This window comes from Odontomachus brunneus, unplaced genomic scaffold, assembly GCF_010583005.1.
Source record: "Odontomachus brunneus isolate Ranch 3 - 2012 unplaced genomic scaffold, Obru_v1 Obru_scaffold_024, whole genome shotgun sequence".
In the NCBI taxonomy this organism is placed as follows: domain Eukaryota; kingdom Metazoa; phylum Arthropoda; class Insecta; order Hymenoptera; family Formicidae; genus Odontomachus; species Odontomachus brunneus.
In genome coordinates, this window is record NW_022639474.1 from 600,765 (window position 1) to 628,727 (window position 27,963).

The 27,963-nt window shown below is 40.1% G+C and overlaps 4 protein-coding genes across 20 annotated transcripts in view; 3 read left to right on the forward strand and 1 right to left on the reverse strand.

Moving 5' to 3' along the window:
- Nucleotides 1-4,758, forward strand: part of LOC116842313 (parathyroid hormone/parathyroid hormone-related peptide receptor-like) — a 59,274-nt gene extending 54,516 nt beyond the window's left edge. For 8 of the 17 annotated variants that reach the window (XM_032811329.1, XM_032811333.1, XM_032811336.1 and 5 more), the window contains 8 exons: nt 947-1,041; nt 1,454-1,803; nt 2,176-2,306; nt 2,379-2,464; nt 2,567-2,711; nt 3,066-3,363; nt 4,016-4,182; nt 4,535-4,758. In XM_032811329.1, the coding sequence (XP_032667220.1) occupies nt 947-1,041; nt 1,454-1,803; nt 2,176-2,306; nt 2,379-2,464; nt 2,567-2,711; nt 3,066-3,363; nt 4,016-4,182; nt 4,535-4,657 (1,395 nt within the window). In that variant the 3' untranslated portion in view covers nt 4,658-4,758. Of the gene's footprint in view, nt 1-946; nt 1,042-1,453; nt 1,804-2,175; nt 2,307-2,378; nt 2,465-2,566; nt 2,712-3,065; nt 3,366-3,583; nt 4,183-4,534 lie in introns of those variants that run through there. The other 9 variants (XR_004377707.1, XM_032811338.1, XM_032811339.1 and 6 more) reach the window with 9 other exon arrangements.
- Nucleotides 4,759-7,671: 2,913 nt separating this feature from the next.
- LOC116842363 (ATP-dependent DNA helicase PIF1) lies at nt 7,672-11,167 on the forward strand. Its single transcript, XM_032811484.1, has 2 exons — nt 7,672-7,756; nt 7,834-11,167. The coding sequence occupies exon 2, from the start codon at nt 7,857-7,859 to the stop codon at nt 9,717-9,719; it is 1,863 nt and encodes a 620-aa protein (XP_032667375.1). The 5' UTR covers nt 7,672-7,756; nt 7,834-7,856; the 3' UTR covers nt 9,720-11,167.
- Nucleotides 10,083-15,095, reverse strand: LOC116842359 (protein brunelleschi). Its single transcript, XM_032811472.1, has 12 exons — nt 14,158-15,095; nt 13,347-13,620; nt 13,070-13,268; nt 12,719-12,930; nt 12,442-12,640; nt 11,946-12,360; nt 11,628-11,848; nt 11,189-11,549; nt 10,918-11,074; nt 10,665-10,842; nt 10,357-10,580; nt 10,083-10,274 (listed from the first exon to the last, which is right to left on the reverse strand). Exons 1-12 carry the CDS (start codon nt 15,093-15,095, stop codon nt 10,083-10,085), a joined length of 3,570 nt encoding a protein of 1,189 aa, XP_032667363.1.
- Nucleotides 15,096-17,302: 2,207 nt separating this feature from the next.
- The window catches only part of LOC116842376, a 28,056-nt gene continuing 17,395 nt past the window's right edge, over nt 17,303-27,963 (forward strand). Inside the window, exon 1 of the mRNA XM_032811502.1 lies at nt 17,303-17,735. Within this exon, the coding sequence (XP_032667393.1) occupies nt 17,562-17,735 (174 nt within the window). The 5' untranslated portion in view covers nt 17,303-17,561. The remainder of the gene's footprint in view (nt 17,736-27,963) is intronic.

Sequence of the window (27,963 nt, forward strand, 5' to 3'; positions counted from 1 at the left end):
GTCAACGATAACATCGCCACGTCTACGAAATACAAATAATTACAGATTTATATAACCTAGTATTAACATTGCGGAAACGACTTGTGGAAGAGAAGGAAACCAAAACAAAGTTTATTTTCATAACAAGCCGCAGTAGCTGCTGCCCAAATATTCAATATCCTTTTGTGAGTTAAGACCATGCTTTTGAAATTTGATGAAAATCATTTCTGAAATCAGGTGTTTCAAGTAAAAGCGTTTCTCATGTAAAACTTTGATGATCCCAATCGAAATCATGGTTCTTCCTCAAACAATGTTCCTGTATGGCCGTTAACTCCACCGTAGAACTCCTAGGAATTCTCCTATGTTCGGCAATATGTGTAGAGAGTCTTCTACTAGTTTGACCAACATAAGATATATACCATATGGTACATAGCACTATTAGTCCTGTGCTTGAACTCGAATTGCCCCTTTTTCCTATTTTTTGATTGAAATCTCCTTAAGGATCGCAAAGCTAGTATCGCGGACATGAAAGGGAATACACAATGAGACATGGAATGTCGTCGATGGGAAATAGGAAAGGACTATGTAGCAGCGGAGTTAGAGGGGCTTACAGGCCATAAATTAAACGTAACTTCAAGTCTTTTCAAGCTTTTTTGTGGTTTTCATGAGGATCATGTTTGTGACAGTATTGTTATACAGAGTATTATTTGGCTAATAAGATTAGCTGTAAGAACCGACACTTGCGATTTCTTGCAAGAAATAATTCTTCATTATCTATTACTTTTAACAACTTATTCGTGTCTCGAGATATTTCGCAAAAGTAATCCTTAAAAATAAATATACAACCAATGCTCATAATTGGTGTCTCTTGGAAATCATTAGAATTACTTGTATAATAGTCAATCATGTATGAGTTATAAGTCGATAATTAATTGCTTGTTACTTAGGATTCAGTTATTTGTTGTAGAAATTCTTCCCGATCGTGAAGACTATCTCGAAACTCGGCTACACGGTTTCGCTGTTCACCCTCATCTTTGCGTTTTGCATCTTGGCTACCATCAAGTAAGCATAACAACGTAATTTAAGTCGCACCCTTATAAAGATGCGTTTCGCTCTAAATATATATTTCTTCGTCGGCGTAATTCTAACGTTAGTTAAAGAACGATTGACCGTTATATTTTATGAGATGTTTTAAAGTATCTCTCCGTTAGATCTTCGTCTATATATGTCCTTTTTCGTTATTTCGTTATTTCGTTATTTCGCATACAAAAATCCAATCAATGAATATATAAAGATACCGATAAATATAGCAATTTTAATGTCGTGATTGCTGGTAGAAAGAGTAATGAATCTCTCCGGAGATAATCGGCATAGTCGTTCGCTGCGATCGTGTTAATTTCAATGAGAGTTGGATTGCGCCACCGCGCAAGATTTCGCACCTCCTAATCGACGGGAATCGCGTTGTCACTTCAAGTTTATCTTCCATCGGACGTAGGAAGTTACGATGCCCGCGGAACATATTGCATATGCACCTGTTCGCCTCGTTCATGATGCGAGCCTTCATGGCGCTGCTGAAGGATATACTCTTCGTGTCCGGTATCGGACTGGCCGACGTGGTGATGAAGAACGGCGACAGTTACTGGTTGGTCAACGAGACGGAGAACAACTGGCATTGCAAGATGTTCACTAGCCTGTGGCAGTATTTTATTCTGGCGAATTATTCTTGGATTTTAATAGAGGGAATATACTTGTACAAGCTAGTCATCCTGGCGCCCTTCACAGACGCCAACTCCAGCATCGCTGCCTACATCGGCTTCGGATGGGGTGAGTAAAGTTAGCTCGAAGCTTACGGTAGGAACAGAAAGTTCATTAAGACTAATGAAAAGCACGGGGTACCTTCACGTATTTTCTTACGGGATCTTCGATACGGTTCTTGAATTAATTTTAACGAAACCCACCTTAATTATCCTGACGATAGTTAACAGCCATAAATCTTGTGTAAGAAATGTATTTAAAAAAGTATATGCGGAATTAACTTGTTAAAAAAATTCAAAGTCGTGTTTTATTCGTGCAAAGTTTTATCACCGTGAAGTTTAATTATTGAGATTAAGAGACTTTGTGTGAAGATAGTTTTCTTAGCTAACTTCTCGAGAGAGTCAGATTGACTCCTTACTACTACTTCTTCACGCTGCTTAGGTCTACCGGCTCTATTTGTTTTACCCTGGGTAGTTACGAGGATCATATTCGAGGACACATATTGTTGGACTACTAATCTGAAGCCTCTCTTGTTCCTCTTCATACGTGTACCCACGATGCTCTCTGTTCTGGTAAGAACGGCCAGCAAAACTTGTCGTATTGCAATTAACTTGATCGTAAATTAATCGCAATTTTTGCATCAGATAAATTTCGTGCTCTTCGTCAACATTGTGTGGGTGCTCTTATCGAAGCTGAAATCCACCGTATTGGAGGAAACACAGAGATACAAGTAAGCTTTGTGAAAAGAGAAAAAAAAAATATATATATATATCCGATCTGCATTTGTTTTTCAAGCTACAAATATATGTATCCAATATGCTCCGACTTGTAGACGGTGGGCCAGAAGCACGTTAGTCCTGATGCCGCTCTTCGGAGTGCACTACACGGTCTTTCTGGGCATGACGTATAGCATTGGTGTGAACGAGACCGTGGAGATAGTATGGCTCTTCTGTGACCAGCTGTTCGCGTCGTTCCAGGTAATACGCCATTATTAATAGCATTAATCTCTGCTTTAGTGCACAAACACTACTATTCTTAAGTTATTATGCGAGAAAGCGCCAGTCATGAGCCACTACGTAAATTACGTCTCATCGACCGATTAGGACGAACAGTGTTACGCCAAGATTCATTAACCCGTATAATTTCCAGAAATGAAGTAGCCAAGTCGCTATAATACGAAGTCTCACAATCTAGGAGAATGTATTTTCTTCCAAGCTCACGACAATGTAATTTCGACGTATAATTAATCGTATTAACTCTCATCTCTTTGCGTAATGCCGTTCTGCTACGCTCGACAAACGGAAATGACTGGAGTGATCTTGTTCGAATAGGGCTTCTTCGTGGCGGTGCTGTACTGCTTCCTGAACGGCGAGGTGAGGGCCGAGGTATCGAGAGCACTTCGCAGCAGCAAATGGACGCATCTACGCCGATTAGGCCCACGACCTTCGACACACTCCGTCAGTACGTGTAGCTGTAACATCTCGGGAAAGCCTAATCGGCACTCGAAGCGGCCCATATGGTGGAGGGCACGTTGGAAATCACCCTCGTGCCTATTTCAAGAGCGGGCGACTCGTCGGTCCACCCACTCGATGGCGAGTACACAAGGTGTCCTCTTGAGTCCTACGAACCGTGTTCGTGTCTCTCATCTATATCTTGTTTCATGAAACAGCTTCATCTACTGACGGCACGTCACGACTCGCTTTGCCTTTGCCAAGTCGTTGTATCGAATGTTGAAAGTGACCAATTCGATTCTCTAAATAAGTTTGATTGAACGAAGCGGTGCATTGCTTTGCAATTGAGCCGATACTAAACGTGTCTTTAAGATCTTTTAACGTTTCACCTGTTTTAGATAGATAAAACTGTTCTGGGAATTACAGTGAAACGCGAGCGCACTGATTAATTTTTGAAACGAAGAATTGGTGAATCGGTGATCTTTGACTGGACGAACTGACGAATGTGCAACTGCATTGTAACATTCTAAAGGACTAGCGATAGAGTAATGACACGTGAAGAATGTCCGAAAAATTTTGACGTTGCTTCAACATTAGTCTTGTGTAAAACTCTTTGTGAGCTTCCATATTGTGCATACCCCAGTAAACACCAACTGTCAATAACATAACATCAATGTTATAATTGCTTATTCCACAATGTAAACGCAATATAATGCAAGTGTTATATAATACACATTACATCGTTGAGTGGGTAATTATAACATTGATGTAACATTATTGTTAGTTGGTGCTTATTGGGTACGACAGCTTTGTGAAAGAAAATTTTGCAGATAGTGGAACGAGAGGAGGTAGTTTAGCGAACAGCAGGGGCTACCTAGAGATCGCCGGTAACGGTCAACCGACGGTGCTGCAGGCGACGCAGAGTCAACACAGTCACCATACATCGCCACTGTGCAGCAAGTACACCGATCAATCGCTGCTCTCCTTCTGCTCGAACGTGAGTTAATCTTCGTTAAACGGAAACCTGCGACTTTCTTTTTTTATTCGCGCTGTAGTAGACATATCTGCGGCGGTCAATGTTACGGCAGTCGTATGATTGATGATACGGGACGGAGCGAAAAAGAAGAAGAGCGGTTAGTCGTGGAAACATAAATCTCTCGGGAGAAGCGACTAGATATCGTTTCCCTTTGAATCTGTAGCTTTAGTATAACACGAAATCGATTGCTTCTCCCTCAAAAGCCTATTGCGCAATGAAATAATAAATTTCCTTTGAGCAAGTAGATTATTTTTTATCGTCGAGGGAAAACGAGTCTCGCATTGAAATTAACGAGCGACTTTCTTCCTCTCAGGTATCAGAAGTGTCGGCACCGAATGTTGAGGGCAGGATACGTGAGCAGCATCGATGGAGTGATTCCGAGTGCTGTCATCTCGCTTACGAGTTGCACAATCTGCAGCACCACGGACACCCGTGATAACGCACGGATTCTCTCGCACATGATAAAAGAAAAAAAAAGAAAAAATTGCATGACGCTTGTCCGTGAATGTACACGATGCACGTTCGCACGCGTATTCCTAAAAAAAAGAGGTAGAACTAAAAGGTTTAAACTTTTTTTCGACACTGATCATGTGAGAGAGAAACAGACGAAACAATAGCAGTTTCTATTCCACGCTTTTTTTGTGTCGTTTATTTTCGATTTCGGTGATTTAGATCGAATCACTTTTGATTCTATCTTCTTTCGCCGAGGGATACACTATGTCACTAATACATAACTGTCTGTAGTAAATCTTAATTCATGCGAATGTATGTATAATAGTGTACAGGTGATTTCAATATTTTAGAATACTTGAGGTACTTGTTAAAGCATGTTGGAATATCCGTTAAGTCCTCTTGATATACCTCGACCCTTTCAAAACTCTATATGTCTACCATTGACATGCGAGCTCAGCACGCGAAAAGAAAGATATCGAACGACTGTCGGTTCTCATAGCGACTTCTATGCACACGCGACGTAAGTAAATGAAAAAGCGGGTTATTAAAGCCGAATATATTTTAATATAACTGTACAGGTCGTAATGTATTAAGTATTTTTAATATGACTATATTTTTTCGGTAACCATACACGAGCCTATAGTCAATTATCATATATACACTTGCTATTTCTTTTTGCTCAGATATATTATCGTGTTATATGAAAATTAATATATTTATATAATTGTATTTTGTTCATAACTACTGTGCAAAAATTTTATTTTTTACATTCGATAGAAAGCTCAGGGTATCGAAATCATTTTTTATCGTTTACTGGAGATATATCTTTTCAACAATGTCGGTGAATTATTCGACAGAATCGAATATAATATAATGAAGGATATTCTAGATATAATTAATGTACAAATAAATGTGTCCGAAAGTTCCTTACTGAGGAATGCAAAAGTAACGCCACGTACCGTGAAGTATTGTGTTAAAATTTTAGAATATAAGAATATTTCCATAAATGTAAACGTTCAGTTGGACATGCCACCTCGTATACTCTCACTTACTCTTCTCTTTACATATAGGTATGTGTATATAATATTTGTATAAAAAAAGCGCGATATGTACATTTGATGTAAAACTCGCGCGAATCAATTAAATGTATTATAATATATTGAAGTAAAGATGAAAAAGAAAAGAAAGATAGTTTTAAGAGATCTTTTATTATTCAATATCTGTGTGCAACGCCTGTATTTATTTTTTCAAAGAAAATTTATTTCTTTAATTTTTTAAATTTATTTATATTTTTTAGACAAAAATGGACTATATTAAGAAGCTACATTGATACCTAAATAATTAGTTATAATAAAAACTAATTTTTAATAATTATGTCTTAAAAATATTCAATTGAGTTTTAATTCTTTTAAACTATTTAATATCTATTTAATGTAAATTATGATTAATCAAATAATATAATATTATTATAATAATATTAAAAAGTAAAATTTGCTGTTTAACTGTACTAACTCTCATAGCATAAGTCTTGAAGGGATATCTTGGGGACTTGTATGGACATTTAAAAGTCCTCGGAATATTTTTAGGATATTCTGAGGACTTATGCGGACATTTAACAATCCTCTGGATGTCTTTGGGGCATCTTTTAAATCTTGTGCTATATGGGAATGAACAAAAATGAACGTTGCGTCTGACATCCTACCCTTATAGAAATATCATACTAAGAATCATTGATAATTACTTATTATCCAGTATTTTTAATACTGAAAATAAGTAATTATCAATGATTCTTAGTATAATATTTCTATAAGGGTAGATAACATGCATGTCTAAAAAATGTCGCAAGATATCTTTAATACGTCATTAAGATGTCATTTGACGTCATCTTGGGTCTGTTTTCTGTTCCTGCACTGCTGAACTGATGCAATAAATTAAAGTGAGACAAGTATATTTTTTCTCGCTCTAACTTATTGTACCAGCTCAGCAGTGCAGGAACGAAAAACAAACCTCTTGTTTGCTGAGGTTCCTTCCTTCCTTCCTTCCTTCAATATATGGCTACAGGCCTCTATAAGAGTAATGCCCCTACGCCAGTTACCGATTAATGATATAATTTAAGAGTAAAGTCTTGGAAATTTCCAAGACACGATCCAAAAAAATCACAAGGTCCGAACATGTTCGAACACGTCTTGTCGTGACGGCGGTTAAGCCGGAACTTGTTTGCTGAGGTTAATGCAGGTTATTTAGGTCATATAGGCCGATATTCATAGTCGGATCTTATATTTAAGACCGCTTAAGTTTATCTTCAGATGATGTACGGGTTATTTCATTGGCTACGGAGTATCTAAAGATAAACTTAAGCAATCTTAAATATAAGATCTGACTATGAATACCGGCCGGTAGGTTTGTCACGTCGTATGCCTCAACGTGCTCTTACTCGCTCCAACGCACTCTGTTTGGTCACGTTACAACGCGGACCAATCAGAATGCGTTGGAGCGAGTAGGAGCACGTTGGAGCATGCGACGCGAACAAACCTATAGGCATTTGTGTTACCACCGCGAAAATGCGCCTAACAAACGTAGTAAAAGCGCATTTTATTAGATGGCGTCTCGAAATCTACGTAGTTCTAGCCACTAAATGGTTTGTTCTTTTTAACTGCAATGCTGAACTGGTGCAATAAGTTAAAATGAGACAAATAATGTTTTCTCACTCTAACTTATTGCACCTGTTCAGCAATGCAGCCGAAAAATAGAGACCAAAGAACAAACCAACTATCAAGCTGGTGGCCGCTTCCAGGCTTCTTTCCGACAATGAAACAAATTAAAAAATCTTGTTTTAAATTAATACGACTCAGTAAGTTTTTATTACGTTTAATTAATAAGTTTTTATCTATAGCAGATGAAATATAAGCTTTATCCGCATCGAATTTTTTAGTATCGAGAATAATCGACCTTCTTCCAAAACGAAAGAATCGACTATCGATTCATCGATCGAATACACTGCTGCCGCTGCGTTTGCCGCGTTTTACGTTCATTCAACCAGTGTGTCGTGTCAGATGCTGGTGACGTAAATTTAGAAATTCTGGTAATTTGATACAAATAATTAATGGTAGCATGATTGTATTACTCTAAAGAATTTGGCTTAACATATTTTCTCGATAGGTAATTCTATTCTCATAGGAAACATGGATTCGGATAGTTGTTCGCTGACGTGCACCGTCACGGTGGAATGGTTAAACACCCAAGGGTCTATTTTGCGAAAGATAACTCATAGAACGGCTTCCTTGCGCTTGATTCGGGATAATCGGCGTGAAATGTTCATCGAGATCCATGCAGAGAAAGCGAATGCTCGGACGAGGCTCTCCTTGAAAGGTATATCAGTATTCAATAAATTTATGATCGAGGGGAAAGCGTCCATCAAGTTCAAGGAACAGAACTGCACGTTGTTCTTGTCGAATGCGCCATCCTCTCAGCTGATCAGTTTCTTGAGGACTATATTCATCAAACTAACCGGTCAGGACGAGAGCACATTAAAAAATCCCCTGAGAGAGAGGCTTCTCAGTAATATACGATCAGATGGTGCCAACGACATCAGTCCAGCTACCAGCACAGAGATCAACAAAGCAAAGGAGAAAGCCTTGGCTGTGTCACGTAAAACGACCACTACCCCGTCGCCGAGTTCTGTGAAGAAACGGAAGCGTCTTAGTGACGGTAATACTCCCGCAATGCCTATTGTGAAGAGGTTATATGAGAATCCTACTACGGAGAAGTTGACTGAGGAACAGAATATAATCTTGAGCGCAGTGCGTAATGGAAAGAATGTTTTCTTCACTGGAAGTGCAGGAACTGGAAAGTCGTTTCTGTTGAGGAAGATAATCTCAGCCCTACCTCCAGATGTGACAATGGCCACAGCAAGCACTGGGGTAGCGGCTTGTCAGATAAGTGGAATCACGTTACATCAGTTTGCTGGTATCGGTCTAGGCACTGGCACAATGGACAGATGCTTCCAGTTGGCCTCGCGAGCAGCCTCTACTGCAATCTGGAGGAAAACGAAGCACTTAGTGATTGATGAAATTTCTATGGTGGACGGTGACTTTTTCGACAAAATCGAGGCGGTTGCGAGACACGTGCGCAGAACGGAAAGGCCTTTTGGTGGGATACAGCTGATCTTGTGTGGTGATTTTTTCCAGCTACCACCTGTGTCCAGAGACAATGACGGTGCAAAGTTTTGCTTTCAAAGCGAAGCTTGGCAGAAGTGCGTTCACTTTAACTATGAGCTGAGGACAGTTCACAGGCAAAAAGATGAGGCGTTTGTGAAAATATTGAATAACATTAGAATAGGCAGAGTCACGGATGATATCGTGGATACTTTGAAGGAGACAGCAAAACAGAAGATTGAAAGTAACGGAGTGTTGGCGACCAGATTGTGTTCGCATGTTAAGGAAGCCGATGAGATTAATGAATTTCAACTGAATGAACTGAAAGGTGAAACCAAAGTATATACTGCGTTGGATTCTGACAGTTCTATGACGCATACATTGGACCAGCAGTTAGGTATACCTGGCAAATTAGTATTGAAGGTTGGCGCTCAAGTCATGTTGTTGAGGAATATAAATGTTACTAGTGGGTTAGTAAACGGAGCTCGGGGCGTTATTATAGATTTTAAAAATGATGTACCAGTAGTTCAGTTGCGGTCTGGTACTCATTATGAGGCAAAAATGGAAAAGTGGAGCATTAAAACCAGCTCTGGTGCTCTTGTGCACAGAAAGCAAGTCCCATTAAAATTAGCTTGGGCCTTCTCAATTCATAAGAGCCAGGGTTTAACTTTAGACTGCGTAGAAATGTGCCTATCAAGAGTGTTTGATGCTGGTCAGTCGTATGTAGCACTTTCTAGAGCTCAGAGTTTACAGAGTTTACGTATTTTAGACTTCAATAGCCAACAGGTATGGGCCAATACAGCTGTACTCGAATTTTATAAGAAGTTCCGTAGAAATTTGCAGGAGATGGAGATGATTCCACTAGGCAAGAAGATAAAGCTAGAGAAATAGAGTATTTTTTATATTTTCTACGCTCTTAAACGTTTTTCTATATATGTGATTTGTTGGAAGTAAACAACTTACTTTCAGCACATGCAATATCATATTATGTGTGTACGAAAAATCTATTGATAGTTATAATATTGTAATAATTAATATAATGATCGCGACTTGATAGAGGAGATATAGTTTTGCGAACATTTAACCCATGCTGTCAAATATCAAGACGTGGCGCAGACGGAATGATGCTTTTAATTTTTTATCTTAATTAAAGAAAGTAAAAGTTTTATTTTTATATATGCAATGAATACAACAACATTTTCCATTATTTTACAAATATTACAATTTACTAGTATTTACGTGGACAGTGGTTTGTTAATAATCGTCGACTGTTATCTCGATTGGCGGAATGTAGCGCCATGTGTGCCCGGCATTCACAAGTTCTGAGTAGGGCACCGGCGAGTTCGGAGCGGATTCTTTACTGCTGCATTGAATATCTATCTTGTATTGACCAGCTGTGAAGAACACTACACGACATTCGTGATACGCTCTGCCGTATTCCTGCAACTATCATTATTTATCCATAATAATAGGAAACACATATCACATATGTGCATCACAAACTACATTTATAAAAGTTGCAACTCACAGCAGGCAGCATGACCTTATTCGCCCCAGCTATAGACAATCTCGTTTCTAATTGATAATTATTAACGCCGTTGTGATGATCCTGATAGAAGTTGATGGACAATGTGAGGTCGTTGAGCGGATGTTCCAGAGCGTTGCATACTCCCACACCGACACTGACACATTCACCCAAACCGCACGTCAACTCATCCTGCGCTTTCACAGTAACATCGTTGATGGTTATTTCTGGAAGATATTCATTACTCGTTCATTTTGCCCGACGTTCAGTTAAGCGATATAAATATACAGAAAATACCATATAATACGCACCCCATTGGAGAGGACTCATTCTCACTAGATCTAACATATCCTGAGTCAAAGTAATACCGGATAGAGTTGCTTTACCCGTTGACTCTGTGCCAAGTAATTGCCAGCGCAAGTCTACCAATGAGACTATGTGTTCAGCGCATATCTTTTGGAGCTCACCGGTGTCACCAGCGCCATTCGACTATAAGTAGAGAGCGGTAAATTAGTATTATGTCATGATGCATTTCTAAATAAATATAATTATACCCTTCATTACCATAGACAATTTATTAAGCGGACATCGGTCGACCGGCACTGGTATTCTACATGGTTCTTTACCTTCCATGTATATACATTTGTTCTGTGTGTAATGCAATTCCATTTCATGATTTGTCATATTTGTTACGTCCAACACGAGATAGAATTGTAACGGCCTAAAACCCCGTTAAAAGGCGACTTTTTATAAATCGAATTTTTAAGACTGCATACAAATTATAGATTGTACGAATAAACATGTTTACGTAACATCCGAGTTTTTTGTAACTTACGTCTCAGCCGGCAACACATCCCAACTGGTGATTTGTACACTGGGTAGCATCTCAATAGTTATAAAAACAGACGAAGTTCTGCAGTAACCAGACGTCAGGCCAGCATCTCCCGAATATTTTATTCTCAATTGACCCTCGATGACGTTGGACGTGTGTAGAGGTATCGCCAATTTCGACAGACGCGTGCTCGCTAAAGAAGAATGACCGGATTGCGAACTTACTCCCGATCTGAAGGAGGAGGTCAGTTCGGATTGTCTTTTGGTGTGGTGAGATGGAGAGCTGAGTCTAGACGGCAAGGAGCTGTGACCCGAATGTGACATTAGGCTGCTTGGCTGACTGAGACAAGTGCTACTAATAACGTCTGAAAGAGCAAATTATATATTACTAATGGAAATTGAAAGACTGTTTGGAAATTTGAGAAGATTCGCGTAGACGTTACCGTTTCTAATTGAAGGCGCCACGAAATCCGTTGCTGCATACAAATATAGAGTGAGACTCGCGCTACTGCCAGGTTGTAGAGGTAACTGCATCATTAGATTCTCATCGCTCCACTTGAAGATTTTACTTTCAGTTATAGCGTCTAAAGCGGATTGTACCGACAACTCTACCATCTCGATGGGAACTTGTCCAACGTTTGTGATGGTTACGGTGCATTCAGCGCTGCAAATATAAGCGACATCATTTGAGCGATTTTGTATAGGAGAACAGTATAATAATTAACAGCATAATTGATAGAGCGATTATCGTGAATGCGAACCTCTCACCACCGTAGAGCGATATACTCGCGCTCGTGACTATATTGTCACCTGAGCTAAAACTGGCAGTTTGAGGCAAACTGGTCGCGACGTCGATTCTTGGTAAGGCTGGAATTACTTCGACCGTGTACTGCGGATGCAACATGCTCTCCATGTGCCTCAATCGACAGTTCGACTTCACTCCTAAAGTGTGTGTGCTGAACCCGAGTATCTCCAAATCACCAACCTCTTTGGGTCTGCCTGCCAACGTAACCGCGATCGGCCCGGATTTCGCGGGTAGACTGATGCTTTCCGGTATCGACTCGAATACTACGCCATTTGTCAGGAGCCTCATGTTAGATACGTGCAATTCAAACGGTAAAGGATTTATGAGCTGCATCGACACCTCGCAGATGTCTCCTTCCACCCATAAGTAATCTATGATAAAAATATGCCATGTAGATGATGTATTGTCAAATTATGTCGATGATAATAGTCAACATTTAGGTACGTACATACCAACTTTACTTTTCGAGGTGTTCTTGCGCTCCAATGATCCGAAGTTAATCGGCGTGAATAAAAATGGACCATGATCTTCTTTCACTCTTTCTATTTTCTGAGGTTGTAAATGCGGTTGCATGTTTTTCAGGGTGAACGATTTTGTTTTTGGTATATTTAGCAAGTTGGCTGGTGGTATAACGGTTCCAGAATCTAAAACCTGTTAGACATTTCTTTTATCATAAATGTGTGGGTGTGTATAATGTCATTCTTCATAGCCTTAATTTCCTTAACATACAAGAGGGACAGGTGCACCCTCACACTGTTGAGACACATTTTGAAGTTGTAACGCAGTATCTTTCCGTTCGTCAGGCGTCAGATGATTATACATCGTTTGAAGCAGAAACGTCATATGCCTTGTAGCAAGAGCTGGGTTACCCATTCGATTTGCAGCAGCAACCAGCTCATTTATCACTTGAATCTGTATAATTGGCCATCCTCTTTGCCCATCTACGAGAGAAAAAGAATCGACTTGAAATAATTATTGAGGTAGAAACATTCGAGAACAAGATATATTCAAAATAAAAAGAAAAGTCCATGATACTTTTATTGTGACAATGAATATACATTTGATAACTGTAATAATTACCTAACGGCATGTCGACGGGATCCAAGGACAACTTAAATCCGGGTGTAGCTTGCAACATCAAGTTGTAACACTGCTGCCAGTCCGGATTGGGATTATTTTGTGACACATGGCGTGTGGCGGCTAAACGCAGACAAAATGAAGCTTTTCTATCAAAACCAAAGCTCGTGTATAGATCTGATAGTGTAGTAAATCGATCAATCTGAAATGTTTTATCTATATGATACCTTCATGTGCGTTTTATATCTTGGAGTTCTCCATATTACCCTACGGTACGTACTTTTTCTTGCTCGCTCAGAGGCAAATTGATCAGTACAACATTGTTTAAATACGACGCAGCTTGTAAAGTGCAGTTCTGTTCTATTGAGATTCTCGTTGCCTTAAAACTAGCCTCCGTTTCAATTATACCTGCGTACTGATATTTACTATAATGCACTATAGCGTCACGATATTTCTTCGATATTTCATCAGGTTGCAAAATATGCGGCATGCTAGTTTTTATTACTTCTATACTAGGTGGAGCCGGTAGAGCTGCGATAGCCTGCGACCCTCGTCTGTAAAATAACGAGTCAGTGTTTCAGAATAAACAGGTAAGATAAATATCCCAATGATTGAATTAATAAGAAGGCACAGTCAGTTTTACATCTTTATTAATAAATAATTCAAGGATTGGTTTGTCAACAATCAAAAAATCTAATAGGAAAAATCAAATAGTCAATAAATATCAATTACAATTTTAATATATTAGATAATGCTAGTTGTACTAATAATTAGATTGAAAAATTAATCATGTTTTAATTACCGAATAATGTAGACTCAGTGATTGAGTGTTCATTAAATAATACTATGAATTTATATATATATATATATATATATATATATATATATATATATTTTTTTTTTTTTTTAATAAAATAACATTTCAAAGGCTCTCTTTCCTTAGAAATATTAAATACAAATATATTATTAATGCTTCAATTATTGGGACATGTTTAATTACTGGGACATTACTTTAAAATCTTAACTAGATTTCTTTTATTTCACATTTTTTTTATGACAAATTATACATTTAGCTGAAAGGTTATCCTTACCTCTGTTTACTTGGACTACCTTCCTGCAGGGAAGAATTCCTTTGCAACGGAAGACTCCGACACATATTGGGATACAGAACCAAGACTGAAGCAGCGCAGAGACCTTCGTACGCAGCTCCCAGCCACAACCAATCATTGACTGCCTGCAGGATGTTGGCTGCAGAATTATAATGACTCAGTGCCTCAGCTGGGAGGCCAGCTTGAAGACACAAGTCGCCCAGATGCTTGGTCATACGACCTACACATCTCTTCTTGTTATTTCTAGATTCAAGGTCCAGTCCTATAAAGTCTTTTTTCTCGAATGGTGCCAGGAGAAGAGAGACACGGTCTATCTTCTCCCGAGAACGCTCCAGCCTCTTGGACTCCAAGATCCAGAACAGGAAGTTCAGATACTCGGCAATTTGCGTCTCCAGATCAGGACAGGACTCGTCAGCGTAGAACACCGCGCGGGTCTTGAAGTTGCTGGGCGTGGTGTAGCCTGGCGGCGGTTCGTGACGGCCGTTCGACTCGAGCGCACCGAACAGGATAGCGCGCGAGTCGTACAAGGTACTGCTGTACTTCACTTTCAAGGTCTCGTGCACCCTGCATAGCTCGTTCAGCTCGGCCTGATTGTCGTACTTGCCGAACGTGACGAGACCCAGCAACCTCCGATGAGTCTGAAAGTCCCCCCAATCGTTGTTCTCCACGGGGTGCTCGCGCACGAACCGCGCGAGGATCTCCCGGGTGCCGCCGCTCGAGTCGGATACGGAAAATCTGCTGCCAGCTTTGATGATCCTCTCACATAACCTACTAACCGTCTTGGGCTTGATCTGCGTACCGATGGGTCTCAGCAGCAGCAGCAGGGCGGCGTGATCGTGGGCGGTCTGCTCGTAATCGGGATGGGACATCTTGTTGTCGGGTACCGGGCTCGACAGGATAACGCTGATAGCCGAGCGCATTTATGCCATTGATTTGCCAGGGGGTACCCTCGCCAATTAGTGTCTAAGCGCTCCCGACTCGGTCGGACTTGTCATTTCTCTTCGCGTCGTTGTGCTTGGCGGGGATGTACGACGTTTTGTACTTTCTGTAAGCAAGACCTGTCACGTTCATAACAACACACTGATCTGTCTCAATCTGGTGATCGGCGCGCACAAGGGCGCCCAAACCACCCACTCGAGGGGTGTCAGCACGCATGAATGTAGTATTTATCAGCTGATAGTCGTATACGTCACGTGACATGCGTACTACGTACTACATCACATGACCCGGCGCCTGGTCACGTGACGAACTATCGACTGCACTCGTTCGAGCGCAGCGCTCGATTCGACCGATTTGAATGCGCTCACTTCAGTTTGCCGCGTAATGATATGGCGCTCGTTCGCGTGCACGCCGAACTTTCGTCATTTCATAATTGTTTTACTCTTTTCTTCTTGTTATACCTGATCAATTAAGTTTGATTTGTTTTCTCTACTCGAAGATATCCTTCGTTAGCATGAGGTTATTGGCACCAACGGGAGAACTGGACAAGTACTTGGAATTAACCAGAATTAACCTACTCGCGATTGACATTAATTAAGCCGCTTATTAAAATATTGCTCGTTTCGTAAAGAAAACTGCAAGTCGAGTAAATTTGACGTTATTGACTGTCATCGCGCGCGTGAATGTATATTAATGTGTATGAGTATGCGAGGTATTTTCGTGTCGCGCGAACTAGCAATAAAACTGTTGCAACTTTAGGTGACAAGCGTGACGACAAAGTGGAAAGGAAAAGAGATTAAGAGAAGTACACATCGTGACGACGTAACGTCCCTACTACCACAACTAGAAATGAGAAGTGGGATAAATCAGTGACGTGTTAATATTTCCACAGGGCTCGAGATATTAAACGTATCATCGTATATGATCTTTAACACGTAAGTTAAATAACTTTGAAAGATTTTATAGAAATATATAATCGAAAAGTCGTGAATAATCACCTTCACTTATGTTATACACGGAAGAATTTTATTTTGCTGTTAAACAAATTTGAATACGCTTTTGACTGACATTCGTTTCTCAGCTATCACATTAGTCTGAGTAACATTCGATAAGAATGATATTCAGTGATCAATCATAAAGAACTGAAGAACTGATTTAAACTGAGACACGAGATAGCTTTTCATACGTGTCGCAAATTCTTATTTTCCATTATATTTAAAGATAAATTGGCATCACAGTCTTCATACACTTAGGTCTATATTAAGGTGAAAGTTACAATGCCCGGATCTAATATAGACATTCTTATTGTTTTAGTCTTCAAATGCGAATATTTAAACTTTTAACATAAAAGATACATATATTGAATATATACATATATTCTATGTCGAAAGTTTAAATATTTCGCATTTAAAGATGAAAACCATAAGGTCCGGAAAATAATATCTTACTTACTTTAAATATTTTTATCTTATAATAGCCATTGTTTGAAACTCGTCTCAAATGAGATACTTTGATTTCTCTTCAGAATTAGATTCATGTTTTTTAGTTGAATTATATAATATATGTGACACTTATAGTTTCCAAATAAATAGTTATTACTTGAAACTTGTTTCAAGTGAGATTTTTAGATTTGGATTTAGAATTAGACGTAAATTTTTCAGTGGAACGACGATTACAAATGTAACGTCACATATATCATACGATTTACCTGTCAAATTTATATCTAACTCTGAATTCCAATTTGAGTATCTCATGTGAGACAAGTTTCAGGTAACAACTACTAATGCAGGTCTTAGCGATTCAATTGAAAAACTCTCATCTAACTCTGAATTGAAATCCGAGTGTTTCACTTGAAACGTCAAGCAATGACTATCAATACGTCTTAGATTTGAATCTAGAGTTAGATGAGAATTTCTTTGAGAATCTTCGAGAATTACAGACACAAATGTCACATATATTGCAATTTAATTTAACAATTTTTTATTTAACTCGGAATAAAAATTCGAGCATGTCACATGAAATGAGTCTCGAGTGACAGTTATTAAAGCGAATTAATGAAGGAGATTCGTGCCGTACGCGCGACGGTATTCGCGGCAATGTAAAAGGAAAACCCGACCGTTCATCCGGTCGATTGCTCCGGCACTGTTGGTACCGTGGCCGGAGCAGGCGGTGGTAACAGTGGGAGAATAGCGGCTCCGCGGTTAATACGTAGGCAGTGTTCAGTGTTGAGGCCTCCGTGTGCGCGAGTGCGCCGTGGTGAGCGAGCGTATACAACAGGTGTCCCGCGATCGGCTAGCTCTGCCACGGTACCGGTTCCTCCATTTCGCTCCCCCGGTGTTTACTACCCGTCCCCGTCGCCTTTCACTCCGGGGCCCTCCGCGAAGGCCTGGCACGAGTACACGATCGAGCGCGCGTGGTGAACCGAACGGCGTGTGGATCGGCGTAACATGATGTCGGAGACCGTGGTGACGATGGACGGTTCCAGCAACAACGCCAGCAACAATCCGCGGCAGGTGCCGACGGTGAAGACGGAACCGGGTCAGCCGAACCCTCTGAACGGTATCCGGCTGAACGTGCCCTACTTCAAGACCATACCCGGCATCCTCAAGTTAGTGCAGCTGGTAAGCGATATCGCCCGTTTTACCCCGCCTCGCGTAAACATTCGCAGTCGCGATTTGCGAGCGCCAATCGGGAATTCCGTGTCAGCCATGGTAACTGGGTCTAATCTAACGGTACGGTGTGACACTAAATTCACGTGTATTGTTTCGTAAATTCCACAGTCCTTTCGCGGGAACGCAATAGTGCGGCGCTTGCGACCTTGCACGTATCGTTTTTCTCAGAGATAGAATAACGTCGCTCGACGTGTAAGTACGTTGATTTACTCGTGGTCTGCGTGGTTCCATTCTATATACGCTGTTCCGGAAGAGTTTAAAATAATCAAAATCCCGTACGAACTTGCTTTATAACGGTCTTTGCGGCATTTTATAATCTGAAGACGTGTTTTTATTACGATGGGTAGCGTGAGTTTTCAACATGCTTTCGCGCCTCATTACATACAATTATATGTATCAAAGGAAAAAATTCAAGAGAGCCTTTTTCTTATGAGTCCTTTTTTTCCCGAAGTTAATAGTTTCATACGTTGCTTGATCAACCTGAATATATTTTAATTAAATGAAACTGAATTTAATGATAAAACAGTTTTGTGATTGATTGATAGTTTTGAAAATGTCACGTAAGGAGAGATCATTGATCATCATATTCTCCGGAATAACAAATAATAATAATTAACCGCTTTAGGTCGAGTGATGTTATCACTCGGTCACTGTTTCTAATTCTCTTCCAGTTAATTGTTTTTTAAGCATTATAAGTACTCTATATGCGTCTCCTTACTCGTAGAGTAGACTTAGCTCGGGATGGACTCGATATTCATCACGTAAGAGCTAATAATAGGTGCTTTAGCACTTGAGGAATATTTTTATAAGACCACGCGATCTCCATGAGGTCTCCAGGTCTGAGTTTGTAACTTATAGATATGCCGAGGGATCAAGTGCGATTAATCGATACGCTTGAGCAATATTCTGGCACGGTCAAAGATTTACATCTTTTTGTGCTTACTTTGATAATTGCAAACATCTGCAAGTATCGTAGTATCGTAATGCCGTTGCCAATTGGCAGCGCGTGTAGCATCTCGCTCCGAAACGCTCGAGATTCAAGATTAGAATGGACGAACGCTCGCGACTCCTTTTTTTGTAACGCCGAATCTCTCTCTCTCTCTCTCTCTTAGTTGTGTCATTGTTTCGTCTGGGAGTGTTGCCAGGCGTCACAGGTGGATCATCGTAAAAATTATCCGCCTCCCGGGATTTCGGTGTTGCCGATTTATTTTGCATTTGTCGCGCTCACGGTAGCTCCGCGTTCTTCGCGCGGGATCGCGTGAATGAGGAAAAAGATGTCAGAAATGATTTTTTTGATCATTTATATTCCAATGAGTTTCGCCTTGGAAGTGTTGCACGCGGACAGAGGCAGCGGTTACATAACGCCACGCCACGTTATCTTCTACTACGAACGGCAATTACCGTACACGGTTTCCACCTGGACGATGACAGTATGTGTGAATCGGAGGCAGAGTCGGTTACGATACAAAAGGTCATGCAAAAAGCAGAACGACCGTTCCGTAATTGTACTTTTAACAGAGCGTTTCATTCTCGCCGCTTTTGTCCTTCGCAAGCGGTATTCTCACCCGTGAAATTCCCTCCCGTGCGATCGTGTGTGATCTCCCCGAGCAACACCTGTGTACAACAGCGAGCAGGTGAGATTGGAACACGAGGTTCTCTGGTCTCTTGCCGCTTTGTATTGATAGAGAAAAATTGCGGGAATTAATTTCTCCTACGGCCAATTGCTCACTTCCAGATTTGAGCGATTAAGCTGTGTCGCTCAATTATTTGCACACGCCGATAGCTATCCACATTAAGAAAAGAAAAGTAATTGAATTAATGAGACTTTGCTTGTGAACAAAATTCGTTTAAGAGCAAATGTTTAGTCGACTGAATGAATTATATAGTTGCTGTGATGCGTGTGTTATTAATTGATTCAATGATTGCGATTCGGTCAGTAACTGCATTAACGCAACTTATACATTGTCGCGTGATTCGTTTAATAGATACAATGTTTCTTTGAAAGTGACTGACCGCCGATGTTGTTGTCAGCTCAACTGCTTTCTTTTCTCGGCATACGGGTTCCAATTTGTTTAGAGACTCGCGTCATTGACAACCCGTATTAAGAGGTCAACGATACCGACGCTTTCGCTCATTTTTCAAGATGCTAATAGCGCGTCCAAGCTTCAATCCGACAGCGGAAATGCACTGAGGATCGCTCGTACTTACGTTGTACATAACTCGTGCGAGACACGCGGGGAATATAACGACTTCGATAAGTGCTTTACGTTGGCGAGTTTTTGCGACAACTGAATTAGAAACGACCTGCCTGGGGTCTATTGGGTTGGGATCGATACTTTCTACGAGAAAATTTAACTTTCTCGACGGCCTCGATGCAAACGCTTGTCTCCACGACCGCGACCGCGTGTTGGAAATGTTCACCGCCGGCCGATATCTTAGTTACGGCTACCCCGAAAATCCGTTTTGAATGTAAAACGGTATTTTTAACTCTTTCTCCTTCTCTCTCTCTCTCTCTCTTCCTCTCTCTTTCTCATAGTGGCGTCACTTAAACGTCGCTGTTCGTTTATTGCTTCGCTCGGATGTTTGTGTGCAACGTCCAAGCTGCTCTTTGAATACTCCCTTTCGAAAGGAGAATACGTTGAAATGTTTCGACAATTCTTTCTCATCTTTCTCTTACCAATTCCTCGCACTTGCACGCGTTTATTCCCGTTATGTTATTATTGCAACTTGTCGACTGGGCTTTGCGCCTTCCAACGAGACCCTTACGAAACCCGGAAGACAATTTTCGGCCGTGAATCTTGGCTGATGTTCGCCATTGGCTTCACAAAATTCGCATCTTCCACGCATTATTCTCGCTGAAACACATTTTCCGTCGCGTCCACTTTCATGTTGAAATTCAAGACGCATTGTTGCACGGTTTCCAAGTTTCATTTCCGGTTCGCGGACCATTCTGAAATCCCGATTATTAAATCGTCCTGAGACGTTACATCAAATCACGCGCGAAAAGATTTCACAGCTCAAGTGAAAACAGAAAAGGAACGTTTGGAAAAAATAATATGTATGACAGAGATGGAGTTATTCGATTTCTCTGGATTTCATGGCGCTCGTTAAGATTGCGTTAAGATTAGCCCGCTGAAATAAGGGTGTAAATGAGAGGATAATTCCGACGAGATGTTCGACGTCGATGGTCTTCCGATCGACCTGGAAGCACGCACCGTGTGCACGCGCATCATCATGGCATCGGCCGTTGCGCGGTTTACACCGTGACGTTGAACCTGCAGTGGCATAACCACGTAACGGTAATCCCCTTACGGAACGGTTAACAAAGTACTCTGCCTCTGCCAGACGGAAAAGATGGCTTCTGGTGGCAACATCACACTAGTTGCTATACTTGATTGCGGATGAAGCATTGACTCGCGAAAACGAATTAGTAGTTGGAGTGCTTCCGTTACCTACGCACGTGAAAAAAATAAATCCGGCTGTTGTGTCTCGAATAATTTAGAAAACTAGGGGAGGGGGATAAAGCGAATAATTTACTCCTTTTCTTTTCTACAATTATATGAAAATGTCTTTTAAAAATTATATTTGTTCAATCCTCGATTAAGAGTATTATTGCTGGAAAAATACACACAGGAAGATGCATACTGCGTTTAAGTAAATGTACGTTTTAAGTATTCCATAAGTATATCCGCGAATCTATCGTAAATTTATCATAAATGTCAAATTGATTCAAGATACACCGAGGAAAGGATTCTTGAAAATTTATTTGTGAGATAGTTTATTCATAGAAGTAAACTAAACTCTTCATATGCTACAACAAAATTTTCGAGTATTTCTTTCTCCATGTGGAACATTTTCTTGTGTGTATATCACGAATGTGCGACCAAATCGTGCGCGCAATCTATGCGTGTTAGCACGATATTTACATGTTTTTCAAATACACGATCTTATCGTCGGAGATATGGCATTGTTAGCTCTGTTATAGAGGACCAGGGTCGGCGAGCGTTGCTTCAATTTGGCCAACGTCACCGCCCATACATTCCTTTTCATTACATACTATAATATAGTGCTGTGTATTATTTACGATCGATCGAGGTAAGGGGGAATGTGTATTGATCTGACGTGAAATAGACGCTTCCTATAATAGCATACGTGACTGTATAGCCGGCGACACACGCGTGTCGGAAACAATGAAGGAATGAATCTTGCATGCGTTGCGAAAGTTCGTTTGCACAGAGTCCCGGGGTGTTGGAAATGAAATTGCGTAGTAACGACGAGATTTCATTTCCCGACGACGACGTTGCCAGGCTAAAGACATTCGTTCCTCTAACAATGGCGATAATTTCTCCCGTGCGTTTTCATTAAATTAACAACTAGTGATTTAATTTCACACGTTGATACCGATCGAATTCTAAATACGTGTTGAACTCTAAATGGAGTTTTCATTCCTCGAGACAGACGCCTATTATATTTTAATTGGGATACCGTTTGAAGCCGTTTTTTTCGTTCCAGAAGTAACTTGTCGACGTGTCCGATAGTTAGACAAGATAACGAGGCGATCGAACGTCCTCGACGTGATTTATTGTCTTTGCTGTCTTCATCCGAATTCTTCTCGCCGACCATGCGTTCGAAGGGAACGATTCACGATTATTCCTATTGCCTCTCGCTCTCTTCTCCCGCGGCATACCTATCGTGATACCGTTATTTCACGTTGGAGTGTTATTAATTGCTTGAGTTACGACTGCTTAGCACACTCGGCTGGGCAATTAATAGCGCGTCTCGCGCGCGTGGCCTCGCGCGGCGGGCGATAAGAAAAATTAGCACACTGCCCGGTGGATTAATTCTTCAGTTTGATCCGGCAGTAATTGACGTACTTACGTGATCGCTCGGTCGCATCGAATAGAGCGCGTGTGGCGATCGAGGCGCGAGCACCGCGCGCCTATGACGCGCTCGTTAAAATATTGAGTACAGTTATTTCGTGTCATTTGTATCGAACGCGCTGCACTCCCGGGGCACAATTGCAAATTGCGCGCGGTGGATTAAGAGTGAATATCAATGACATGGAGATTACCGTCGCAGTGACGACGACGCCGAATATAGCGCGTGTGAGTCCGCGGGGGCTCACAACCGGCTCCTGCCGCCTGAGTTATCGCGAGATGAAGTAATCTTCGTCCGCCAACGATACGCAGACGAAACGATTCGACTTTCGTGATCGCCGGTCTCCCGTCGCGCGCGAATATAGGGGAGAATACGCGCGCGCAAAACGCCTGTATCGCAGCGTGTCGTCCAGCAGAATTATGTTGCATCCGATAGCAGGAGGACTTTTTTCTTGACCTCCCACACTGAGAAGATTAAATATCTAAAAATTAGTACATATTTATTTGGCGAGCACAAAACCAATTATAGAAGGAAAAAAGTTGATATCTAATCATCAGTTTGGTTTTCGGCACAACTACACTACTACACGGAAAAAAAAGATTTGCTAATATATGGGCAACTAAAATTATTAACTGCAGGAGCAAATTTTCTTGCTTTCATAGCAAAGATTTGCTAATATGTATATTAGCAAATCTTTTAGCTATCACAACTAAATAACTTTGCTATGAAAACTTGCTTCTGCAGTTAATAATTTTAGTTGTCTATATATTAGCAAATCTTTTTTTTCCGTATATCGAGCAGCTCATCGTATACAGGAGATATACATGGGATTAGAAGAAAAGAAATATTGCTCGACTGCCTTCCTAGACATTACGCAAGCTTTCGACAAGGTGTAGTATTACGTTTTATTATATAAAATCAAGCAAAATTTACCACTAAACTACTACATTTTTAATTTCTTTTAAAATCATTTTTCACTTCTTTTAAAATCGTATCTTCAAGACAGGCATTTCTTTGTCAAATATCAAGATGCAGCCACGGTTCTTCATAAAATCTGTGCTAGTGTCCCTCAGGATAGCGTGCCCTATTCTATACCTTTTTTATACGGTTGACCTACCTCCATCAACCGAAGTAATAACTGCGACATTTGCGGACGATGTTGCGATAAAAAAAATACCAACAGATTTTATATCCTAGAGTATACAACTGTAGCAATTGTTATGCTGCTATATATATTATGTATTATAGGGTATCTTAATATAAGTATTAAGTCTAGTCTATAAAGACGTATCAGTGGATGCGTACCTTCCGTGTCCACTTCTAAATTATAAATATTGCTGAATGTCTTCATGCGTAGACAGATTGTAATATAATTGGGGTCTCAAAAAAAAAAATTTGGCGAGCATTAACAGCATATTTACTTAAATCTAAATTTTTTTATTTGTTATTGTTTTTTATGAAAAACTAAGGTTTCCCTAAGGTTTTAAGAAAATGTATATTTTCTGACTTGTGAAAGATATTTTATATTAATATAAATAAGATAATAGGACCAGTGCCTAGTTACGAATATCTAGCACCTAACCCTCTGAGTATTCTTGTTTTGGTTTTCAAATATACTGAGACTAAAATATTTAAAAATTAGTAAATAACGGCATATTTACTTAAGTCTAAATTCTTTTATTTAAATAGAGCAAATAATTACTTTCATGAGAAACTAGGGTTTTTTAAGATCTTGAGGAAATATATATTTTCTTACTGGAGGGAAATGTATATTTTATATTAGTATAAATAAATATGCTATTAATAGGCATCGAATAAATATTTACTATTTCTTATCTTTTCTCTCAGTGTACGAAACATATAATGTCGTGTTAAACGTTATGATATACCACTTACGACGTATGTTATTTCCTGTCGAAGAAAGTCGACCTTGTTTTCTTCGTTCGTGTGCTGGGAACTTTTCTCTTGTAATTGAAAATTAGCGAGCTCACTGGTAAATTACTATTCGAGAATATGAATCTTGTTCGTAAGAGTTAACTCTCTTGTCCAAGTGGTGCTTATTTAGATAGATAGATAGATATTTTTATTTTCCTTCAGCTTACGTAGCCAACGAAGGGAACCTGGTTTACATTCACATTCCTTAGCCACACACATTCATCCATTTCTTATTTCTACCTGCATGTAGTATTAGTATCCCAATAGTTATAATACTTTAAGTAGTGCTTATTTTAATGAGAATTTAAATCAAAGCTTCAGTTAGAAGTTAGTTGGGCGTTAATCTAATGTCGGATAGTGTTTGGGTGGAATTTCTTGCCGGATAGATTTCGGGACAGCGATTATATTTTATTGCGCGTCGTTAAATCCGATAAAAAAACGCGGCCTTGATCGTTCTCAATACGGGAAAATTAATTAATCGAAGACAACAGCGCGACGAGCGCGATACAAGAGATTTCGTCCGAAAACCGTAAAATAGGAACAGAGCGGGCGCAGATCGTCGCGATCGGCCAGGGTCACGAAAAGGCCGACATTCTTGTTAACGCGATAATTCTGGATCTCTATGTGTCGCGTCGGGAACAACACGGCGGTACCGGAAGAACCGGTTTTTCTCCAGCGGACGCGCCAGGCGCTGTTACGAGCACGAGTGTGTCACGATGTAACATCAAATGCAGGGAATGAAACGGTTCAATTTGGAATTCTATGTGTGAGTGTTTTATTAATGCAGGAGTTGTTGCTCTCAAGAGCGGTACAGACATACACATAAAAACTGCACACTGCACGGAGAGAACGTTTGATTGCGTTAACCACATTTCTGGTGAAATAAGAAAGAAACCAAGAAATTTCGGTTGAAATTATCAAAATTCTGTTCAAGTTAACCAGAATATCGATCATGCTTTCTTTTCCTTAGCGTAAACTCATGAAAAGTTAAAAGTTTCACACGCAAAAATTTTCACATTTCTATTGTTCGAGAAGTTGCACGATCGCAAAAGTCGTCTAGTTCACGTGAAACTTTCTACATTCCTGCTTTTAGGAAGAAGTTGCACGATTGCTGCCTAGAAATCTTGTTAACTGGAACAGAATTCTTGATAAACTTTAACTCGGAATTTCTGATTCGTTCCACCAGAAATTCGAATGACTCGGTGGTGTTCACTTTGCGAGTAAAATTTCTCTCAAAGAAATTTAGAGGGCGTGATTCAAATATGTGCGATATTTTCGACAAGCTTAGAATTTGTGATGTTTTTCGGGCTAATGGTATTACAATATTTATTCGAATGCGATTCTTGTCGGCAGATAGACAGAAGGTTCTAAAATAAAGATTTCAAGAAACCTGAATCGAGGCGTGTAACAATGCGCGTGCGTAATCAATTGATTTTAACGTTTTCAGATGCATTTTGTAAGTAAAATATCTTTTATAGAAGCGTTTGCTTTCGTATAGTTCCATTCATGCGAGGAAGCGCGTGAACTTGGCGCCTTTCTTTTTACTTCTTTTTGAAACCACAAGAACTCGGGCTACGGTACGTAACAGTGCGCGCAATGTGATCAGCTGAAACCTGAGGCCTGTTCGTTTTCGCAGAATCTCTGAACTGGTGCACATTTGTGCGATAAGTTGGAGTGAAAGAAAGAGTACTTGTTTCACTCCAAATTAATGCACCAGTCCAGAAGTTCTTCAAGAACGAACGGACCTCTAAACGCGCAGCAGTGGATTCGGTGCTACGCGTTACTGCTATGCTAGATCAGGATGACCATACATGTTCAGACATCCGGACGACCGGTACCATACGGGGCGTCCCACATACTTAGGCTGCCATCCATGCCATGTCGAGGCCGTGGCAACGGTATCGGACCGGCTCATTAAGGATTCAATGTGTCCTTTAGCTCTCCGACCGGCCGTCGCGTCGAGTGCCGCGAGTTCGACGGCGGACTAACACGTCGCTACCGGGTTGCCCACGTGTACGAGCCACGTCACGTCTGTCCGGAGAGTCATCGATACTTTCTGTTGCGTGGATTCGTACGGAATAAAATGGATGTCGCACGCGAGGCAGATTAGGAATAGATAAAACGCTGATTATCGGCGAATTTCACTTCGATATGTGTTATCCGCTCGCTTCCGCGAAGACTAGCAATATCATCTCGTGGAGTCGTGCTTGAAAGAATCCACATTTTGGTATAAAGGTAGAGAACAAAAAAGCAGAAGCTAAGCAGAACTTCAGGCGGTAGTAATCATTTTTTGCGATTCTACCAGCGCGCGTTCTGATTGATTTCTGTCTTTCTGTTTTCTGCTTCTCTGCCAAGAATGATTCCTTACTCAATCGAGTATACTGTCAACGTGCATGGGAAGAGTTTTGTAGCGAAAATTACTTTGTAACTTTAACTTTGTGCTTTGAACTTTGTAATTAGAGAATAGATCGACCTTCTGTCGTAATTGACTATCTTTCCATCTCATGTGCGTTACGTATATTTTGAGAATTGTGAAATATGCTATTAAAAAATTTGCTATACTTCCTGCGAAATTTACTGTGTTTCTCAGCAAGATGGGCCTCACTGACAGTCTATCCCTGCACTACTAAAAACATAATAAAGTTGAAAAGCGTTGCTATGAAAAGAAACTATAATATTCTCTTCGTGTAATATTCTCTCTCGGAAGGTTGCCGTAACTTGTTTGAGTCGATATTAACTAGGGACACTAATAATAGATATGTTTAATCCTTCAGACACCACTTCTTTACGCTTAATTATTTCACTACCAACCATATATCCTGGAACATATGTTCTTCCCACCATTAACAATAACCTTACTCAATTGAATAAACAGTTTTTTTGGCATTCAGAACACATCAGTTATCATTCTACTTATTACCTTGGGACAAATATACTCTTCCAAAAACTCTTTGAACAAACATGAAATTATTAATTTTCTTGCTAAAACTATTTTATATTTAATTAACTATTTATATTTAGTGTATTTAATAAAGTAAAAGTAAAAATATTCTATCTTTAAACAACAAAATTAATAGCGAAAGCATTAACAACTTTCTACGAACTTTCGCAGTCTAGACAGAGTGCACGCGTATGTGAGATCTATTTTTATATAAGAATTAGGAATTTCTGTTTCAGAATCCCTAATTATTCGAAGAATATAAATTTAGTAAATATGTAAATTTTTTTCGGAATTCAGTAGTTGATTTCTTCTTCATTAAGTGTTCTTTTTTCTGCAAGGAAAAAAAAAGATTGGTTGAATTAACCAAATATCTAGTCGAATATGAACGATTTAGAAATTCCGATTGAAGTAACCTGAATTTTG